We start from the raw sequence: 23,033 nt of genomic DNA on the forward strand, positions 1-23,033 counted from the left end.
AAACTTCAAGAAGTTTCTTGATTAAGTGACACAAGTACAGTTTTGAATTTGGAGTTTTTATTTATTTTGGATGCTTTGTCACCAACCTAATTCCAACAGTTACATTTCTGTTATGTGGAAAAATATATAAATAAAAAATGAGTGAGTGTTCAACAACTTTTGACTGGTATTGGAAATGTGATTTACAATAGTGTGATTATGATCATATGATTTCCAGGTCACGAATGAGGTTCTCCAGTAAAATTGCACCTGCTTTTAACGTGTCTGACATGACACCCAAAGTGCTTTACTGCTTTGATGATAGCAGCACTGTAAGTATCACACTGATCATTTAAGGAGTCTAATGTTTGAACAACTAGCCTTGTTAACAAAATTAAAGCCTGACCTGTTTTGATCAATGTGTGTCTGAAGTGTTTTCGTTGGATGTTTTTCCTTTGAAGGTTTTCAATGGATTCTCATTGAATGGTTTGGAGAGCTATATCTCAGAGAAGGAGCGCTATGAGGGTAAAGCTTTAGGCTTTGATGCTGATGGAGAGAGGGGTGGAGGCCAGGGAGCCAAATGGGACATGAAGCCTTGCGTGTGTGCCAGAGCGAAGCCGCAAAATGCATCTGTTATCAGCCATACTGGTAATTGCTGCTTTAAACTTTTTAACGTCACATTTATGGTAAAATTTTCCCAAAAATTGGCTCAGCAAGTGGTTCCACCGATATTTAACAGTATATATTTATCCCAATTTGAATGTTTATCAACAGCTTATGTCTGGTTAAACTAAAGGTTTTTTGTGTCATAAGGAAATTTATAGACATTTTGTAGATAAGCAACAGTGCATAAGTGAACATATGAAGAGCTCAAATGCAAAAGCCACTAAACACCTTTTTATATGTTTATCAAATACTTTCACTTCAAATCTACTTAATCCCGGCCCTAGGCCATTCAGAAATACTGCTTTATTGACATAATATGGTAAACGCCACATCAAATTTTTTTTCAAAGTGCGCAAAAGACAAATTGAAGTGACTGTGTATCACATTCAAACTTGGACCTCTGAGTATTTACAAATTGTACGTACTTGGACCTGAACACGACCCTAATGTGGCAGCCACATGCATCACAGCGCCCCCTAATGTGGCAACCACATGCATCACAGCTCCCCCTAATGTGGCAACCACATGCATCACAGCGCCCCCTAATGTGGCAACCACATGCATCACAGCGCCCCCTAATGTGGCAGCCACATGCATCACAGCGCCCCCTAATGTGGCAACCACATGCATCACAGCTCCCCCTAATGTGGCAACCACATGCATCACAGCGCCCCCTAATGTGGCAGCCACATGCATCACAGCGCCCCCTAATGTGGCAACCACATGCATCACAGCTCCCCCTAATGTGGCAACCACATGCATCACAGCGCCCCCTAATGTGGCAGCCACATGCATCACAGCGCCCCCTAATGTGGCAACCACATGCATCACAGCGCCCCCTAATGTGTGGTTTAGTTTCTTCATTTTTACATTTTGACTTTCATCATTTTTTTTCATCATCAATGTTTCTAGTTGCATCTTCAGTGATTTTGCAACTGTTTACTATGTCTTATCTAAAGAAGTGTTTGCTGAAAAAGCTTGCATGCACTTTAAAACATAAAATTTTTCAGTTTTGTCTTTCATTGTGATCTCATTTTTGTAGCCATAGCCAGCATTTCAAACATCATTGTGCATCAGGTCTTACTAGTTTGACTTCCTCATGGACATAAGATCCACAGCATGGTGATGCTGCTTTTTGAATCAGTCACATAAGAGATAAATAAAATTATATGTGCATTTACAATATAAAGCATCAGTTAGGGCTGTCACAATGATTAAATAATCGTCTCATCGCAATTATTTGACCTCATCACGATGATTTCAAATCACCGCAATGATCGCACAACTCTCTAAAAAACAGAAGGGGGAGCTGTAGCGCCTGTATAAACGAGACTGTATTAGATGGCATTCCTTAACTGACTGTGTAATGTGATACATTGCAAAACAATTCAATACTGTGGAGAAAAAAAACAGCATTTAAAGAAATGCTGCGAAACTTTGATAAGCAGTATCAACTATTTTCATTAAATAATTCCTTTTAAATATGTGTTATGTGTATTAATATTCACTGCTAAGTAAACCTCGCAAAATATTTAATTTAAATAATCACAACAATGTATAAAAATTATTTCATGAACAAACACAATGTATGAGAATTAAATGTCAAAGCAATAAAATAGTCAATTAATCGTTTTAAACGGCAAAGCCCAAAAACAGGCAATTAATTGTCATAATCATCACAATTTATTAGGAAATTAACCGTCAGCCAAATTTCATAACCGTGACAGCCCTAGCATCAGTGTTGGAGTCATTGTCTTTTTGTTAATTCATAACGATTGATGGTTTTCATCATTTATTGTTAAACAAAAAAAAATTGCCATTAAAAATACAAATTTAATCATGACATTGAAACACAATAGTTTTCTTAGTAGCAGGTTAATAACACTAAATGCTTTTGTTTGTTGTGATCTCTACCTGTTAACCATAATGTTCATTATTAAAGGTGCAGTGTGTAAATTTTAGTGGCATCTAGTGGTGAGGTTGCGAATTGCAACCAATGGCTCTGTTAACTGCTCACCTCTCACGTTTAAAACGCATAGAGAAGCTACGGCAGCCGCCACCAGCCAAACATGCCATTTTCGGAGACAGCTTTCGTAAAAAAAGTTTGTCCATTAAGGGCTTCTGTAGAAACATGGCGGCACAAAATGGCGACTTCCATGTAAGGCGACCCTCGGTATGTAGATAAAAATGTCTCATTCTAAGGTAATATAAGGGTTCATTATAAAAGATCTTTATACACCCCTGATCATATAGTTTTGTATATTATTTTGCATTTCTGTCAAGAGATCGTTCTTAAAATTACACACTGCACCTTTAAGTCCATTATATTGATCTGTAATGCAGTGGTTCTCAAACTTTTTCTGTGTGCTGCCCCCCTTGTGTATGGTGCATTACTTCATGCCCCCCCTAAGTACAATTTAATTAAGCAAAACATAAAAAATATACAATGCAATGTATTGTAAATATAAATGTATTGTATAAAAAGTCATTAATCTCAAGGCCCCCAGTTTGAGAACCACTACTGTAATGTCTCAGTATTAACTCAAGAGGGCAATGTAGTACTTTCATAACGTTGCTTGCGTTGACATTTACCAGCAACCTACACTTAAGGGCATTTCAGGTTCCATATTTTAATAAAACATGTCAGTTATTGGATCAGTGTATTCATATTTTCTGTGTTATGTATACTCATGGACTCCAGCATTCTCTGCTCTTATTCATGTTCATTCTGGCAATCAACATCATTGCAGAAACACATTTAAGAATTCTAACCGCAGTCTCTCTCGTTCATTTCCAACATCTCTGAGTTGTGTATTGTGTGTTTGTGTACTGCTAGTGACACAGCTCTGTCGGATCTGGCTCTGAATATCCTGTGTCTGATCATAAAGGACCAGTGGAGCTGGCTGTGTACTGAGAACATTCAGAGAACCATCAGACTGCTGTTTGGAACCCTTATGGAAAGGTGTGTGACTTTTGTGCTTTTTTATTACTGCATTTGTTCAAATATCACAGGCCCATAAACAAAAGATATAGGAACAGAGATATAACAAGATATTTAAGATAATAGGTAGACAGAAAAGACTTTGTAGGTCATATACTATAATGTGCATACACATACCAAACATAAAGTATTTTTTTTTAATTGCTATGAAACAAAACATACATATCCACTTTTTTGTATGCATAAAGTGCTTTATAATTGCGTCTTTCTGTTTTTGGTTTAAATCATACTTTTAATCACACAAGCCAGTAATTGCTTTTTTTATCGGATTGGCTTGGATCTTGACAATTATATAACATTACAAAATGAAATATCTTCATGTTTTCACTACCAAAATGTTACATAGTATGTCTGAGACCACTTTTAAAAATTGTTGATATTTTTCCATAACACATGAACCAACAAATTTAAGGGTTTTGGAAAATTTCAAGCAAGACATTTCTGATCTAAATTGAACGAGAAATATTAAAGACGTGTTTACGCCAGTTGGAGCATTATGGATCACTTATCAAATAGGCAACTTTGGACATTGAATGTTTTGCAAGGGACCAGATTCCCAGACAGGGTTTAGATTAAGCCAGAACTAGGCCTTAGTTATATAAGTATGCTTTTTACAGACATACCTTACAAAAACATGGTGTCCATCTTGACAATAAACAATGACGCTTATAGTTTTTGAGATATAAAATATGTAGGTCATTTCCTCCCAAGACTTCTGCACGATACTGTGATCGTTCTAGAATAAATATAGAGATACTTTCTCTAACAAGTTGGCAAGTATGCATCGATGACAACATGATGTAGGAAGTGTGTTTTAAAGCTGTCAACAGGAGGCTTTTACATCCACCGGTCTGCTTCTCCTGGAGTTAATAACAGCCACAAGACGTCCCGTTGAGTCCCCAAGTCCAATTTTTTTTAATGAAAGTACTATTTGTTTTTGCTGTTCTGTTTGGCGATGACCGCATGTCTGAAAACTACAGATTTATCCTGCGGCGCAAGGATGTCTTTTTAATGCAGAGAGGTTTTTAAACCTTGCTATAAAAGGCAGGCTTTTGTTGCTGTCTTTTACTTGTCTGCACTTGAGGATTCGGGCTGAAATGCCAGGCCTTGCATTAAATCGTACACGCAAGCCCTTAGCACCGTACGCATCTGTTTCGCAGATACTCGTGGTGTGATGTCTAGTCGGTTCAGATGGCTCGGTTGCGCAGCAGTGTATTAAACACCTGCTAGCAAACAGGCATCCTGCCATGTTTAGCTCATGGCGAACAGCCATTGCAGGGGAAAGCTGGAGTCAGGCCTGTTTCTTTCCTAAACAGCTGGACAGACCCAATGTCTGAAAGATGAATCTTCTTTGTTAGATCTGATCAGTAAAATAACTATTTCACCTTATCCCAGATAAAGTCATTTCTACATATTGTAAAGAATATTCTGTAAAATGATATAACCTTGATATCTTTAATATTGACTATACTGTGACAGTAGGTACTGAATTAGATTAAATATTTACTCATTGACCGTTAACTATATAGTATGAATATGGATAGTATGAATGAATTCGCACGCACTATATCTGCCATGTTAATACATCACATGACATGACAACAACAAGTTAGTCCTTAACTGGAATGACTTTAAACAAGTGCAATTTAACCACAAGTGACAGCTGTTTATAAAGACTACTGTGCAAAAGTCTTAGACCACCATGCCAGAATTACATTTGTTGTTTTTGCAATGTTATAGTGATCATATATAATTGTTTTTCAGTCTCTCTAATAGAATACATCCAGAAAATTCAGGGAATGTGTATATACAGTGAGGAAAATAAGTATTTGAACACCCTGCTATTTTGCAAGTTCTCCCACTTAGAAATCATGGAGGGGTCTGAAATTGTCATTGTAGGTGCATGTCCACTGTGAGAGACAATCTAAAAAAAATCCAGAAATCTCCATGTATGATTTTTTTAAGTATTTATTTGTATGATACAGCTGCAAATAAGCATTTGAACACATGAGATAGTCAATGTTAATATTTGGTATAGTAGCCTTTGTTTGCAATTACAGATGTCAAACGTTTCCTGTAGCTTTTCACCAGGTTTGCACACACCGCACTCCTCCACACAGATCTTCTCTAGATCAGTCAGGTGTCTGGCCTGTCGCTGAGAAACAGAGTTTGAGCTCCCTCCAAAGATTCTCTATTGGGTTTAGGTCTGGAGACTGGCTAGGCCACGCAAGAACCTTGATATGCTTCTTACAGAGCCACTCTTTGGTTATCCTGGCTGTGTGCTTCGGGTCATTGTCATGTTGAAAGACCCAGCCTTGACCCATCTTCAATGATCTAACTGAGGGAAGGAGGTTGTTCCCCAAAATCTCACAATACATGGCCCCGGTCATCCTCTCATGAATACAGTGCAGTCGCCCTGTCCCATGTGCAGAAAAACACCCCCAAAGCATGATGCTGCCACCTCCATGCTTCACAGTAGGGATGGTGTTCTTGGGATGGTACTCATCATTCTTCTTCCTCCAAACACGTTTAGAGGAAATTTTGACCAAAAAGTTATATTTTGAGCTCATCTGACCACATGACTTTCTCACATGACTCCTCTGGATCATCCAAATGGTCGTTGGCAAACTTAAGACAGGCCTGGACATGTGCTGGTTTAAGCAGGGGAACCTTCCATGCCATGCATGATTTCAAATCATGACGTCTTTACCAACAGTAATCTTGGAAACGGTGGTCCCAGCTCTTCACAGGTCATTGACCAGCTCCCCCCGTGTAGTTCTGGGCTGATTTCTCACCTTTTTTCGGATCATTGAGACCCCAGGAGGTGAGATCTTGCATGGAGCCCCAGTCTGAGGGAGATTGACAGTCATGTTTAGCTTCTTCCATTTTCTAATGATTGCTCCAACAGTGGACCTTTTTTCACCAAGCTGCTATGCAATTTCCCCGTAGCCCTTTCCAGCCTTGTGGAGGTGTACAATTTTGTCTCTAGTGTCTTTGGACAGCTCTTTGGTCTTGGCCATGTTAGTAGTTGGATTCTTACTGATGGGGTGGACAGGTGTCTTTATGCAGCTAACAACCTCAAACAGGTGCATCTAATTTAGGATAATAAATAGAGTGGAGGCAGACTAACAGGTCTTTGAGGGTCAGAATTCTAGCTGATAGACAGGTGTTCAAATACTTATTTCATCGAATATTTTGGACATACTACTTGCCTCACCTACTGCTTTTCACCTATTACATAGTACTGAACAGCCTGGTCTCACTGTTAATACGTAGTATTTACACGTAACTTTAAACCACAAAAAACGTATTTTTTGTACGTTTAAAAGATGCTAAAACGTACAATGTAGACGTATTTACAACATTTAAACGTAGCATTATTACGTTTTGACAGCTAATAAACGTAAAACATTTACGTATCTTTCATTCCATAAAGATTGCTGTATAATTTCTTTTTAACCATTTTAGCGATATGTTACCACCTTAACCTACCCCAAACCTTACCCTAAACCCAAACTCTTTTATACAAAATGTTTAAATACGTAATGTATTCTTTTAAAATTATGCAACGTAACGAACAGATATGTTAAGGAACATATTAGTAACAATATAGCATTCAAAAGATATTTTATGGTGCTACAGTCCTACGCAAAACAGTTTATGAAAATCATTTAACGTTACTGTTTAAAAAATCATAACAGACAGACAAGTGTAATCACAACAACTTATTTATTGCGAATATTAAAATCAGTACCAAAAGTAGTTAAAATGACGATGTGCTGCAGCGGCGGTCCTCTCTGGAGTATATGAAGTAAAGTAAAGAGAAGTATTAAAGTTATTAATCCAAGAGTTTGATCAGCGTTGATCCGGCTTCCCTCTGTCACGGCGCGCTTTTTTCATTTCAAACGTACACCAACGGAAATGGAAATGACGCACATATGTCACGTGGCACTCAAAGAGCCAATGAGCTTTTGATATCACTGCCGTAAAGCAATGTGTCGTAAAGCTTCTTGAGGCGGGACATTTGAATTCACATTAACGAACGCGCGATCTGACTTTACGGTTGCTGATGAGAACTCGGATCAAAATCGCTGGATAAAGGGCTGAATTTGGATCTGTTCCTCGCAATCGTATGAATTTTAAAGATGTGGATTACAGCAAATGAATAAAAGTAACATCTTTTGTGAATTTATGTTGTATTTTGTTGTAATTATTGCTAAGTAGTAATAATAACGTATGCATAGAAGACAGGAGGAGAAAACGCGTTTTTGTGTGTCATGGCAAACAAAATAAATATAAATACAGAAATGCTATTAATTTTAGTTTTAAAATGTTAAATATTGTGAAATTCTCTGAATATCATAATCATTTCATTAGGTAAATGGGTAAACTGTCTTAAATAAATAAGTCAGAAAATATGACTGAAAACATGTCATTGTTATGAGTAAGAACGCCAATGCCCGCGGTTTTAATATTTATGAATAGGAATAATTTACGTACAAATTTGTACGTTTGTAAAGCTGTAAATACGTAAATAATTTACGTATAAGTCCTGTCAAAACGTTGATATTGTACGTTTCATTGTGTTTTAAACGTAAGTAAATGTACTAGGGCTGTCAAAAGATTAATCGCGATTAATCGCATCCAAAATAAAAGTTTGTGTTTACATAACATATGTGTGTGTACTGTGTCTAAATATTATGTATATATAAATACAGACCCATTCAGGTATATATTTAAGAAATATTTGCATTTAAATACTGTATATACATTTATATAATTTATATTATATATGAATATAAATATTTTATATATAAATATAATAAATTTTTCTTAAATATATACATAATTGGGTGTGTTTTTATATATAAATAATAATTATACACCGTACACACACATTGGTTGTGTTGACACGGACTTTTGTTTTGGATGCGATTAATCGCGATTAATCTTTTGACAGCCCTAAAATGTACGTATTGTACAACCACACTGAAACGTAAAAATACACATTCTCATGAGATCACGTTGCACTGAAGTAGGTGGTTTCAGACACAGCTCATGTCTATGTAAAATCAATGATTGAAGTTAAACTTTAACGCTCCTATTCTCATAATTTGATTGATACTTTAGCCTGGATTTCAAGCCTGATCCCACAGGAATTTGTACGTATTTTACAAGTTGGCTAATTCGTATGAATTCATACAAAATTAATCGTACAAGAGTATACAGTTATCATAAAGAAATAATCAAACCACGCCTAACCCCAACGTCTCGGGAGCGCCAGCAAATCATACAAAAATACAAAGTAGTGTAAAATGTATATGAATTACCATGAGATTGTGTTGGAATTTCACAGACAGGTTCACACGGAGCGTAGACTTTTTCACACTATTTCTGATTGAATTTTAAAGGATTGGTTATCAACAGAATATTTATTGACAAACTAATCTACCTTTGAACTTGCAGAGAAAATCTGAAAAGTGCATTAAACAAAACCCCCCCTTCCAAGATGCATTTCGGATAACGTAATGGCATTCCCTACCCTAACTAAGCTACTTATTTATGTCTGCATGTTTTGCTTCCCTTTAAAAAAAACTTATATGGAAAAAAAACAAAATGGCTTAAATTGTGTGGATTAATACATGTCTGAGTTGTGACAGTCTGGTGTGTTTAGAGGAGAACATCTCCGAATGTATCCCACAGCCTTTAAACTCTTGGTTCAGTATCATACCACAATATTGTTGGCTGGACTTGCAGTCATTTATCTCTGGATGGAAAAGCATGTCAACCACTGTAATCGAGTTCATCTTGGTTTCCCAGCTGCCTTAATATCTTTCTAAGAACATGAATTTATCATCTTCACAATTATTTCTTCGTTTGGATTGTGCTAGTAATATTACATTTATTTTGTGGAGTTTTGTGAAGAAGCGCTTTGGAACAATCAGAATTCATTTTTGGTGCATATGCCAAAGGTGACTACATTTTCTAGTGGGATACTTTTTACCCCCTTGGTACACTGAGGTGATTAAGATGAACTGCGCAAGTAATTCTCTTCATGAATTATTCAGTTTACCAAGGTAGCTTACCAGTGTAAACACTGTTGTGTTAGTTCTTGCGAACTGTTCAACCATTTGTGCAACTGCGAGAGGGTTTTGAAATTGACCTCTTGTGTTGGATTATTTGTTATGAATAATTAAAAACATCAGCTTAGGATGTCTTGGCCTTCTATCGTAAGATCTGCAGTCGCATAGCTTACGTTTGCAATTGCTTAGAAAATCTCTACTAATTTACTTACAGACTAATCACAGTTTTCCATCTGATAAAGGTTTGGCCCTATGAAAGTGTGTGTAGTTAGTCGTGCAGACACATCTGTTTTTGAAGTTTAGCTTTTTTGTACTTATTAAGTTGCTTTTACGTAAAAGACTTTGTTTTGTATTAGATAAGATTACGCTTCCATGTTTTGACAGCAATATCTGCATTTCGTTTACATTTATTACTTGAATTACTTGATACTTTACTTGATCCTTATTTGAATTAAAAAACTTAAGTATAGACTTATATTTTTCTGATGTCTGGACTCTATTGGGGTTAAGAAAGATGCTTCAATAAAAACCTATGTTCTCTATTATTGTATAATGTTTGCTCTATTATAACTTTGTAAAGTGTCCTTGAGCATGGGAAAGGCTCTATAGAAATAAAACATTATTATTACTTTAGCTGGGGACTAAGTACTCAATTTCAAATTCTTGATTTTTGGTGTGAAATTTTGTTTTATTTTTTGAAAAATTCATTTGGGCAATTCCAGCGTTATGGATTTGCATTTACAGTGAAACATTGTAATATTATTTCTCAGAGGATGCATTTATTACCAATATATTGAACCATCTGTTTATATTTTTCTAAACCCCTAATGATAGAGTCCAGACATCAGAAAAATATATATTTCAGATGAGAAAAATATACATGCGTTATGGATGTGACACTTTTTTTGTGATACAACCTAGCCTACTTTGTAGGAATTTTGTGAATTCAAATGCACAAACCAGAAGCAGAAATACCCAAAAAAATGGAGAAAGGACATTTTCTTCTTCAAAGAACATTTAAAGAGCACCTATTTCATTGCTAAAACAACTTTATTTTGTGTAACTGATATTAGGGCTGCACGATTAATCGAAAAATAACCGAAACCGAAATTCAGAAACGTTAACCGACCCTATTTTATCATGTCGGTTATTTCGGTTTTTAATCCTGTTAATACTTTCCCTTTAAAACATACTACTGCGTGTGAGGTTACGTGGCTCCGCCCCATCCAGTCAGTTGCATAGAGACACATGGAGGAGAACTCAAACACTGTGTTAACTGAGCAGATCATTTAGTGCCAAAGAAATACGAAGTAGTCGCGCATGTGCGGGCCGCGTGATAAAACTACGGAATGCGCGAACGGGTTTTTACCGCAAATTTGCATGACACGTAAAAGTTTTATGTCACCTTGCGCTCAGTTGAATCTACCGATGAGTCTACACAGCCCGAGAAAAGTCAACACATGCCTCAGAACCACGAGAAGACGCGGGAGCGCCCGCGCATGTTAAATTAGACATGGCAGAGATGAGAGAGAGAGAGAGAACGGGAGAACTTCTAATCTACATTAACACCAAATCATTATGAGTTAAGGTATTGTATAGCAGTGCCCAGTTAAGGAACACTGAATAGAAGACAATAAACGTGTAAAGGATACAATGTGTATTATCTTGCCACTCATATCATTATCTGGATATAACTTGTATATGTATCTTATGGCTAGAATTAGTCATGTGGGTTGTATAATTCTTTGGTTCATAAGTTCCTATTCTGAAAGTTTCATCAGTTGTACATAATAACATGTGCAGCAACTGCATCTGGTCAAGTTTGAAATTTCAAATGTAGTATTTTTCAGTAATGCAGTTATTTTGGGGTGAAATGTCAATAATTGCATTGCAGGCTGATTTAAGTTGTGCTAAATTTTCTGCTTGTGCTCCTTAAATTTTCAGTCAGGGGGTACAGTTCTCCTAATGACAAAAATGTTAGCCTGGAGCCCTGAAGTACTAGACTTAAAAATTGTTAGTTAGTTATTTTCTACTTTTCCTTTAGGAAACTTGCAGTATACAGTAAACTAAAATGTGACTGTTTTCATTTCAAGCAATGTGTGCTTTGATTTCACGTCAAAATGTTAAATAAATAACCTTCACACAAAATACTTTCCTCTTCACTTAATTCTTTTAAAATCACAAAGATAACAACAAATGTCCTTTCAATAGAAAAATATATCCCACCTTTAATATCTGAGTATATTTAAAATACAAACGTTGCCAGCGAACTATGAGGCAAAAAATAATAATAATCGCTCATTAATCGTAACCGATGTCAAATGTTAAATTAACCGAGGTTTTGGAAGGAAGTAAACTGTTGCCTACAATCCGTGTGTTTGTTGTAGTCCAAGAAAAGAGATTTGCGTTGGAGACGATAAATCGCATCATCGTTTATTTGGGGCTTGGTACCTTTTGCATATGATTAACATGTACTAACACACACTTACACACCAAAGGAAATGTAAAATTGTGAATCGGACAATAGATGCTGTTTAATATAATATATGTTTATATGTTATGAATATATCTTATTCGTAAAAAGTGCCATGTTTTGTAATGCACTGCATTGTGTGGTCATTCCAAATGGACACTGTTTACTAGGATTGCATATATTGGACATATGCGACATGCAGTGACTACATTTGCAAAAATATAGTTTTACAAAACATCGAAAACCCCACCCAAATCTGTCATTCACAATTTTGCTTTTAATTGGTCTGTTAAAATGTGACACCTGCCCCATGTGGCTGCAACATTAGCGTGTGCTGTAACAATCTAAATAAAACACGCCGGTCAGGCTCGGCAGCATGTGATCATGTGGAAACGAGCAGGACAGAAAAACGAGCCAGCAGCTGCTTGTGCCTCAGCGCAGACAGACACAGCGGACATCATCTGAGGGAAGGAATTAGTTTGCTCATCCGTCGTCTGCAGCCCTTTTAGCGCTGGTCCGGATGTCTTCGTCTGCCTAATTATCCAAAGGAGTTTCCACATGGAAATGTACACGTTCTGCCGCACAGACCTCAGACAGGATGCTTCTGATGAAATGCTTTTGCAAAGTGTCCCATATGTACAGCAATATCTTTTAATGTGTACTGTGCTTTTATTAGCAATGGATTGATTATCGCCTTGGGACAGGATCGTTTCGGTAACAAGGATCGGTCCACCGGCGACATAAATATGTACCCTTGATAACAACAGTGGAATGTTAACAATGATGAACGATATTTAGTTCCCATATATATATATATAACTTCTAGCCCACTACTCGGAAATGACCGCACCAACTTTGACTAAAAGTAACTACCCCAGACAAACACGTGAACATCTGCTATTATATAACAAGTTCTGACATTTCAATGTGGTGCCTATTTCTGCATCAGTTCAGAGGGGACACACCTACCAGGCATTTCCAGGGAACATAAAGACCCTGATTATCCGGCTCAGGTGGGTTTGATTAGAGCTGGATCGAAGCGGCTTGAAGGTAGATCTTTAGGAGGGGTTTTAGAGCCCGTTTAACATGTCTGAAAAGCCACTTGGTGGCAGTGTCTTCTGGTTAATACAATTTGTGACCCTGAACTACAAGACCAGTCATACGGGTAAATTTTTTGAAATTGTGATTTATACATCACCTAAAAGCTAAATAAATAAGCTTTCCATTGATGTATGGTTTGTTGGGATAGGACCGAGATATAATTATTTAAAAATCTTGAATCTGGAGGTGAAAAAAATCAAAATATTGAGAAAATCACCTTTAATGTTGTCCAAATAAACACATGTTACTAATAATAAATATATTTTTTGTATATTTACGGTAGGAAATGTACAAAATATCTTCATGGAATATGATCTTTACTTAATATTCTTGGCATTAGAAAAAAGTGTATCATTTTCACCCGTACAATGTATTTTTGGCTTTTGCTACAAATATACCCATGCTACTTATGACTGGTTTTGTGGTCCAGACTCCAGGGTCACATATGGTAATAAGTAGTAGAAATATGTCTCACATTTTAATAGGCCACACTGATTTATGTCTGTGTTGATATTTGGCATATCGTGATGACCATTTTACAGGACATATTCATAAGGTGAATACATATAAACCTAAAGGCACATATGATGAATCTGATGTTTACGGTGTGGTAATTTAGTAATTGTAACAAATGGGAGAATTCGGTACATAAAACTTTTAAACGGGTTGCTGGCCTGATCACTTTAAGCAGAAGTCATGACCCATCACTGTTATTTCACATACCACCAAGTTTTTATCCTATAGACCAGTGGTCTTCACAATTTTTTTCATGAGAGCCACACTGATAGGTCAAGGTCAATAGGAGAGCCGCCTTTTCAGCAAAGTATCAAAAGTTACATCCAGTCATAAATAGCATGTCTGCTTATCCATCTGTCAATCTGTTGCAATGCAATAAATACAAGGGCAAATCATATTTTATCATATACCAGTCAAATTTGTTACTGAGACAATATGATTTCCTTAATGACAAAAACAGGATTTTAATGCTAAGCATTCTTATAATATGCTTATGCAGTGCCCCCCAAACCACCAGGGGGCCACCTTTCTCGTAATTTTATGCGGCGCTGCACAGAACGTTTGGCGAGTAACATTACTGTGCAGCGAGAGCAATTCGAAAGCATAACAAGCAGGTCTGATCTCACGGTACTTTGATGTCATATGACGTTCGCTGCATGCACTATGAAGAACACTGCTATAGACGGTTTCATCGGATGCACGTGTTGTGGCGCGATACGTGTCTGGTCTGAACTTTACTTCCGGTTTCATTTTTTTTAATGGTCTAACTAGTTGCTAAACTGAACTCTTGAACAAATGCGTCGTCGAAAATAACAAATGTTTTGGTTTCCTAGGAAATCTACGTGTTTTTTATTTTGCTTGTTATATAAATAAAATACGCTTAAAGTACTTCTATAAGTTCGCAACGTTGCTCTGTGGCGACTTGAAAATTCCCGAAACATCCCCCCAAACTAAGTTTTCAACCTCCAAAAATCATTTTCATTTTTTCATTGTTCTTTTTTGTAGATTAGCTTTTGATCATGCTCATGGTGGTTCATTTCATGACTTCATGAACTCTTATTTTCTTCTTATTATTTTTTTGAGGCAGAGGAGTCCAAAGTCAATTTTAGCATTTTGTAATTGTTATGACCAGAGGTTCATAACACTGTGGTCTGTTATTTATCATTTTCTCAGGGTATTCTTGATTTGAATTAATCTGCTTCTATTACATGGCTTTCAGAAAGTCAATTTCTAAACACTTATTGTATTTAGGGGTCAAATAATTGTCGTTTTGGTATAATAAACTGTATAATTTAAAATTAATTTCCGGCACTGTGCTAGTTTCAGGTCGATATCAAAATCAATTTTTCATGCACATTTATTTGTTTACTTGGTAAGCACGCGTATAATAAGCAAAATGAAGAACAGCTGGCTAGTGCAAAATAAACCCCTTTGGGGTTATACGAAGCCCCTGCAATTCACAATGAAGTCCTTTTACAATATCGTCTGATTTTCTGTTCTTTGTTTCGTTATAACATACTAGACCTTGTGAGGAAAGCCTGTGTGTATCTGTGACAAAGGGCTATTCATTTTATTTAGGTCGTCCTTAACAACACAATTAGATTGCAACTAAAACAGTGTTGTTATTGTTCAGTGTTTTATCTGATTGGAGATATTCAAGCTGAATGGGCATTGACAGAAGCGTAACGTCTTACTTTAACTCCTACTGGATGAGCTTCAGTGATCACAAAAGCAAAATGCTCTATCATTTGCCAGTCATCTAGATCAGGAGTTTTGAAACTTTGTCAGTGAACCCCCTTGACTAAAATTATTTACTTAAAGTACCCCCTTAGATTATAAGTAAATATTTCAATAATTTATAGCACATTTGCATGTTAAAAAATATTTAATTTTCAGACGTTTCAAAGTTTTTATCAGAAGAATGTTACATGGTTATTGTTATAATTACATATTATTGCATTTGTTAATAAGTTTTTTTATTCAACTTATTCATTTTAGGTTTATTTATTTACATTTTATGATTCAACCCTGATCTATATCAAATAAGATTACATATACAGTTGTGTCGCAGTTGAACCCTTAAAGTACTTGAAGATGCTTTGTGTAACTTTGTTTCAGACAGTGACATGTTTGTTATCAAGTTTATTTAGCACTTTTTAAGAAACAGCAAGTGTCTTACAAAGTGCTGCAGAGACAAAAACAGTTACAATTTAAAACAAAAACTAGCACTAGAAAGAGACAAACAACAACATGGAAGCAAAAACAACAACACAGTAATCATAAAACATAGGGAACATAAAAGAACCGCTCTCAAACTGAGTTAAAAGCTAGTCTATAAAAATAAGTTTTAAGATTTGATTTAAAAATGGAAAGTGTTTGGGCCTGTCTTACATTTTAGTGGCCAACTAAAAAGCTCTGTCACTGCAAAAGCTTGATCCCCTACTTTTTTGCCTGGTTCTAGGAACAACCAAGAGAGCATGATCGGCCGACCGAAAGCTCTTTCTGGAGTGTGAGGCTTTAATAATTCTGAGAGATAGCTCGGTGCTAACCCATATAATGCTTTAAAAACGAACACCAAGATCTTAAAATCAATCCTGAAACACATGGGAAGCCAAGAATAGATGTGATATGTTCAAGCTTATGAGTACCAGACAATAGTTGAGGAGCAGCATTTTGTACCATCTGTAGATGTGAAAAAATAAGTTTGATTAAAGCCCACAAGGAAGCCATTACAATAGTCAAGACAGGTACAAAAAAAGCATGTATAACTCTCTCAAAGTCACTAAATGAAAGAAAGGCATAACTTTGGATAGTTGCCTCAATTGGAAAAAATGGATTATACTTAATCTGTTTGTTCAGTTTAAAATCCCCATCTAATATAACACCTACATTTTTCACAGAAGACTTAACATATGAACCTAAAACACTCAAATCTAAATCCGGAAACTCACAAGCACTGCCAGGTCTAAAAAATATAACCTCAGTTTTCCCCTCATTAAATGATAAAAAAAATTAATGCCATCCAAGTTTCGACATCCTCAAGACACTCAAGCAGTGGTGTAATGGAGTATGAGTCTTTCCTCTTCAATGGCAGATAAAGCTGTGTATCATCTGCAAAACAATAAAACTAAATTTCATGTTTTCTAAAAATAGAGCCTAGTGCGAGTAAGTATAATGAAAAAAAGAATAGGACCAAGAATGGAACCTTGAGGGACACCACATGAAAGATGCGCCAAAGAGGACTCAAATTGCCCAAGGCGAACTGAAAACTTCTCTCAGATAAATGAGATTTAAACCACTCAAATACAGTACCCTTAATTCCAACCCAGATCTCCAACCTAGAGATTTTATAGTCAACAGTATCAAATGCAGTCGTGAGATTAAGGAGCATGAGATTAGCATAATTACCTGAGTCAGTAGCAAGTAACAGGGCACTTTTAACCAGGCCAGTTTCTGTGTTAAAAAGAGATTTAAAACCAGATTGAAAAATTTCTTGAAGTCCATTTAACTTTTAAAAAGGACTGCAGTTGTATAAAAACAACTTTCCTCAACATTTTGGAAAGAAACAAAAGCTTTGAAATAGGTCTGAAATTTTCCAAGTACTGTCAGGAATCGGGACGAAAGGCGCGGAACACGAAGGAGGATGCAGATGCAGGTTACGAACAAAAATGACATTTATTTAAATAAATAACATCAAACAAAACACGAGCAAACCAACAGGCAAGTAAAACTGGAACAAAACAGAACACGGAGCACAACTGACAGGTAACAGGCGACGATGAACCGGTGAGTGAATGACAGAAAACAAGGGTATAAATACACAGACAATCAAAAAAGGAACAGGTGTAATGAGTTAATATAATCAGTCAATGAAAGTCCAGGTGACAAGAATCAGAGACAAACACAAAACATGACACGGATCGAACCGTGACAAGTACAGAGGTATCCAAATTTGCTTTCTTGATCAATATTTCTTCACTATTGCATGTTTAAAATTTTGAGGCATAACTCTTGAGGCCAGACTGTTATTTATGATAATCACTATATTAGGACCAAGAACATCAAATAAATCTTTTAAAAAATATGAGGGAAAGATATGAAAGCAACAGGCATTTTGACAGTGAAATCCCTCAGGAGAGCAAGAGAGACAGGTTCAAATTGATCAAAAACAGCAGCGCAAACAGTAGAGATAGCGGGATGGACGGAAGCAGGAAATATGTTTGCTCTTACAGCAGCAACCTTCTCAACAAAAAAATTTAACCCTTCGCATAGTTTAGCAGAAAAATCCAAGCCCATTGATTGTGAAGTGTTCAAAACAGCATTAATAAACAGAACACGTGGCTTTTGAGAGTTTTTGCAGATAATATCTAAAAAGTATCTAGATTTTTTATTATTGAAAGTTTGCTGATATTTGTGCAAACTCTACTTAAGAATGTCAAAAGATATGTCTTTTTTCCATCAGTGTTCGGCTCTCCTACATTCCAGTCTTGCAGCACGGGTGATATCATTTATCCATGGTTTCATTTTAGGTTTAGCACACACAGTCTTGAATGGCGCAACAGTATCCAAAATGTTTTGGCAGGTGGAATAAAACAAAGAAGTTACCTCCTCAGTATTTAGACAATCGGAAAATAGGCAGTTCCAGGGTTAAAGAGCGGCATGCAGGGAAACGTGATTTTGGTTTGCGAAAAATTTCAATGTCACACCGTCCAGGCATTTGGTCAGAAAAAGTAGCATCACATGTTTCAATATTGCAAACTGGCACGCCGCATGATAAAACCAAACCTATTGTGTACCCTTTATTGTGTGTGGGGGGAGTGATATGCTGCACTAAATTAATTAAAAGATTCAATGAGGTCTAGAAAGTCATTGAAAAGTGGCTTTAAAGCAGACCTGCCAACCTTTACGCATTTTGCGTAACAGATACGCATTTAGACACCAAACTACGCTGCTACGATTTGTCACTTCAAAATACGCGAAAAGCCTTTGATGACTTTGATTTAAACTGTATGTGCATTTGCGCACTAGGCAACTCGTCTTTGAGTGTCTATGAGTCTACCGCATTGGGCAGCAACCTGTTGGGGAAAGACGACGTCGACCAATCATAGCGCTAGTTTTAAACTCTTCAAAGCGGAGAGCGGGGAGCCGTCGCGACTCGCAATGAATAACGAAAATAACGAAATTGTTCTTCATCTCGGTCCATCTTCATACTGTGACTTGTTTTACAAGGGAGGATGGTTCTAAACACCGTTTTTAAAGGTAAATGGGCAGGGTATGGGAATTGTGAATTGCATCCATTGTAATAAGCCTGCCAACCAGGGGCGTCTAGACCCCTTTTACTGTTGCACGTGCCCTAGTGTAAATCTGTTGTACCCAGTGTCCTATGTTGTGCCTCAAGTTTAAGTTTTTAGTTTATTTGCCAGTATATTCATTGTTAATCGCGGCAAAACTGAGCTATATGAACCGTAATTCACGGTTGTAAACGTGTTGCCGTCCCACAAGACAAACTGGCGCGAGCACGCAGAAATCGATGTCCGCGAGCGGAGCGTCTGTGTTTACTTTTTGTAGCACTCAGCCGCCGCTCACTCAGAAGAGCATGTGAGGCACGCGAGAAAACATGACAAAACAAAAGTACGTTTCTAAATAATATCAATCTTATTCTTACTCGATTGTTACTGGCTCCTGTCAATGTACATCTGATTTTTTTGTGCAGAGCAGGGAAATAGAAGCAGGAAGCATATGATGAGGGAGGTCAAACGAACTATATGCTCAGCCAGTCAAAACCAAGTATAGAGGTTTGCATTATTGCTGAGAAAATCAATGTTTGTGTACTGTTCTGTATTGTCAGATATGAAATTACTGTTTAGTTCACTAGATCTACTTTAGGACACTACATAAACAGTTGGCATTACTGCTGAAAAAAACAGTATTCCAGCAAGACCAGCATATTTTGTGTTTTGTTGCTGGTTTGCTGGTGACCATCAGCATAGACCAGCTTAATTCTCATGATGGTTTGGTGCTGGTTTAGCTGGTGGTCATCAGCATACCAGCACCACCAAGACCAGCATATGTTGTGTTTTGGTGCTGTATGCTGGTGACCACCAGCTAAACCAGCATGAGAATTATGCTGGTTTATGCTGTTTTTTCAGCAGGTTTAAACACTATGCAGATAATATACACAAAAGGATCATCCACATATGTTTTTTATTGTATTAGCAGCTAAGTAATGTTATTGTAAATTTTTGTAAAAGACTCATTATCATCAGTACTGTAGAATGCAAATCAGCTAACATGCCATTTATGCATTAAAACATATTAATTCTATTCATGTTAGGTATGTTAAAGAAAAAGTAGTGGTAGGCCTGCTGTGCCCCATTAGAGGTTCATGTCAACATGCCTGCTGGAATATAAAGCAAGGATATAGCACGCTATTTGTGGATTGTTATTTAAAATGTCCCATGTATTTAAGACATATGCCATAGTCGTTTTTTTTAAATATGCATAATTTTGGGGTTGCCTTTTCATTAAAAGAGTTCTTCATTGTATGTTGAAAGACTAGAAATTGTGGTGAGTGGGAACTATGTGCTTAGTAATAAGTTGTAGTAATAAGTGATAAGTGAGCATGTGAACTCAATCACTACTGATCAGCAAATGTTCCTGACCTCGCGCCGCGCCCCCGGGATAAGTTGCTACTCAAAAATTTTTTCCAAGGTTGGCAGGTCTGTTAAAGGACAGCAAATATGTTTAATAAAATCTCCAACAAACAATACCATATATTTTGGAATTATATCAGCCAAAAAATCAGAAAAGTAATTCAAATCTTTGCTGTATTTGGGGTAAACCACTACACACAGCAGCGGGTTTAAACAACCAAGTTCAAAACTGGCATACGAATACGAAGTCAAGCACAGACACTTAGACTGTTTTTTAACCCTTGTGCATTGCTCAATTTTACTACCCTTTCATGTTGTTAGTGGCCAAAAAAGGCCATTAAATTAAACTGCTGTAAAAATTTATCAGATGAATTTTTTTCACTTTTTTTGCATAAATCGGTTAATCAACCTCAGTACTGATCAAAACTACCAAATGTTTACAAAAATTCCATGATTTTAAACTCTTTAATTGCCAAGTTCATAAGTAATGTCACTGATTTGGGGGAGAAAAACACAATGACTGATTTTCAATATATAAAGTGTTTGTGGATTGGATTTTTTTCACCTTTTTCACAATCTTAAGCATGTCAAAGATTAGTAAAAACATTGGCCTTGATGCATTTTTAGTTTTTGTGCAGCATCAGATTTCATTATAACAAAATGTTTTGATTGCAGAGCCATGAGACCTTTGTATCATGCATCCTTGATTGTTGGTGGTTTTTCCTATTGCAAAGAGGTAAAATGTGTCCTTTTTACGGTTGTTTACCATGTAGGACCATTTACCCTTTAGTATGCCTGTGCAAAAAACACAGCTTAATTTCTGGCCCACGGTATATTGTTGAGTTTTTTTTAAAAATTTCAAAGCATTTTCTTAAAAATGTGTCACCAAAAAACATTCCATTTGCTGAAACATAGAGAAAGTTGTGGCCAAATTAAGACAAAAAATGGCCCCAAAACCAACTCCTCGTCCCATAAGCCGCAAGAATTAAAGTAGGTAGGCCTACAGTTTGGCTGTAAAACCTCTGAAAAAGGGGTAAACTCACCAACACCCATCCAGGTTTCAGTCACACATAGTATATCCAGGCAGTTGCGAGTGCAAAAACTCATTTAGAATAAATGTTTTGTTTGCGAGCCTACCCTGGCAGGGGCAGGGTCCATGACTATCCGGGTTTCGGGTTGACCGAGAACGGGTGACCCAAGGTTCGTCATCCGAGCCGATCACCGATACCAGCCAGAGATGTGTAGGATCAAGTGAGCGTTTCGAAAAACTTTGTCAGGGATCCACTCAGTCATAATATCACAGAGATTTGCTTCAGGAGATAAGGCTAATCGAGTCTTCACTCTTACCAGTAGGCCACCATGCTTGCCTCTGCATCTTTTCTTCCACGGAAGAAGTTTTGTTGTGACCTTACAAGTTACACAATTTCCCATGGTAGATCTAATGTTTTAAATAAAAACATTAAAATGTGCAACACAAAATCAAACAGCTGGCTAGCCACACACACTGGCATCACTAAAGTTGAGCAGATTGCTGATGTTGTTCTGCTACTGTAGCTTCTCCTTGCGTTTCGAAAGAAGGGTTGAGCTGTGGACTGAGCCGTTGGTTGCAATTCGCAATCTCACCTCTAGACGCCGCTAAAATCTACACACAGCACCTTTAAGATCTTTAAGTACTATAGCCATTTCTGGCTTTGTGTGGTAGATGTATCAGCGGTGATTCGTTTGAAACAAATGTGTTGGTATCCATATTAATATATATATACGATTTCTAGCCTATACGATAAAATGTAGACTGGGGTGGAAGTATGTTTTTGTTTTGCAATAGCTGTGCAAGGATTGATTGATAAGTCTGAGACAAACCAGATAATTTGGATTTGGGAAAGACATTGAGTTTTGGTCCAACATTCCTCTGAGTTTTGAAACGGATTGCTAACCTGTAATGGCGTATTTAAAAAACTGGCAGACGATCCAATGTTTGATTGTTAAACAGTGCAAATTGGTTCTTGGCTCCACATACTGTATCCCATGGATCATTACCTCCATTTGGTAAAAATAACATCTGAATTGGTCTCCTATGTTGCCTCTATTTGGATAAAGATATCCAAGCATTATTTTGAACAGACACCTGTTACAGACACCTGCACTAGCATGAGTTTAGTTCACTCTGTCCTGATTATATTGACTTTATAAAGCCAGCATACTGCTGTGTTGTTTTCCAGCGTTGGATTACAGTAAAATTTCTGTGGCTTTTCTCTGCGACAGAATCGGTTTAATCGTAAAGTGAAATCGGACCTGTGATCTAAAATAACTGCGTGTAAAATTCAAAATAACCAAAAAGTGTTTAGCTCCATCATTATGACACCTCTAAATTATCAGTCACGCAGCCAATTGGTTTTACAAGTCACATTAATAGTTTAATCGAGATGTGTGTGTGGTTAAGAAGTTTTTGTTGTAGTATAAATTTACTTCTGTCTGGAAAGTCTCGGTTCTGGTGAATCATCAGTATATGGCAGAACTTAGACCATGAAAAACAGGCAGAGTTGGATACGAGACGATTTCGA

General features: G+C 36.9%; 1 protein-coding gene across 1 annotated transcript in view; it reads left to right on the plus strand.

Moving 5' to 3' along the window:
* snx19b (sorting nexin 19b) overlaps positions 1 to 23,033 on the plus strand; it is a 46,691-nt gene that overhangs the window by 9,923 nt on the left and 13,735 nt on the right. Inside the window, exons 6-9 of the mRNA XM_073863472.1 lie at positions 218 to 311; positions 441 to 578; positions 2,762 to 2,808; positions 3,482 to 3,607. Of these exons, the coding sequence (XP_073719573.1) occupies positions 218 to 311; positions 441 to 578; positions 2,762 to 2,808; positions 3,482 to 3,607 (405 nt within the window). The remainder of the gene's footprint in view (positions 1 to 217; positions 312 to 440; positions 579 to 2,761; positions 2,809 to 3,481; positions 3,608 to 23,033) is intronic.

The sequence above is a fragment of the Misgurnus anguillicaudatus genome, chromosome 24, assembly GCF_027580225.2.
Source record: "Misgurnus anguillicaudatus chromosome 24, ASM2758022v2, whole genome shotgun sequence".
In the NCBI taxonomy this organism is placed as follows: domain Eukaryota; kingdom Metazoa; phylum Chordata; class Actinopteri; order Cypriniformes; family Cobitidae; genus Misgurnus; species Misgurnus anguillicaudatus.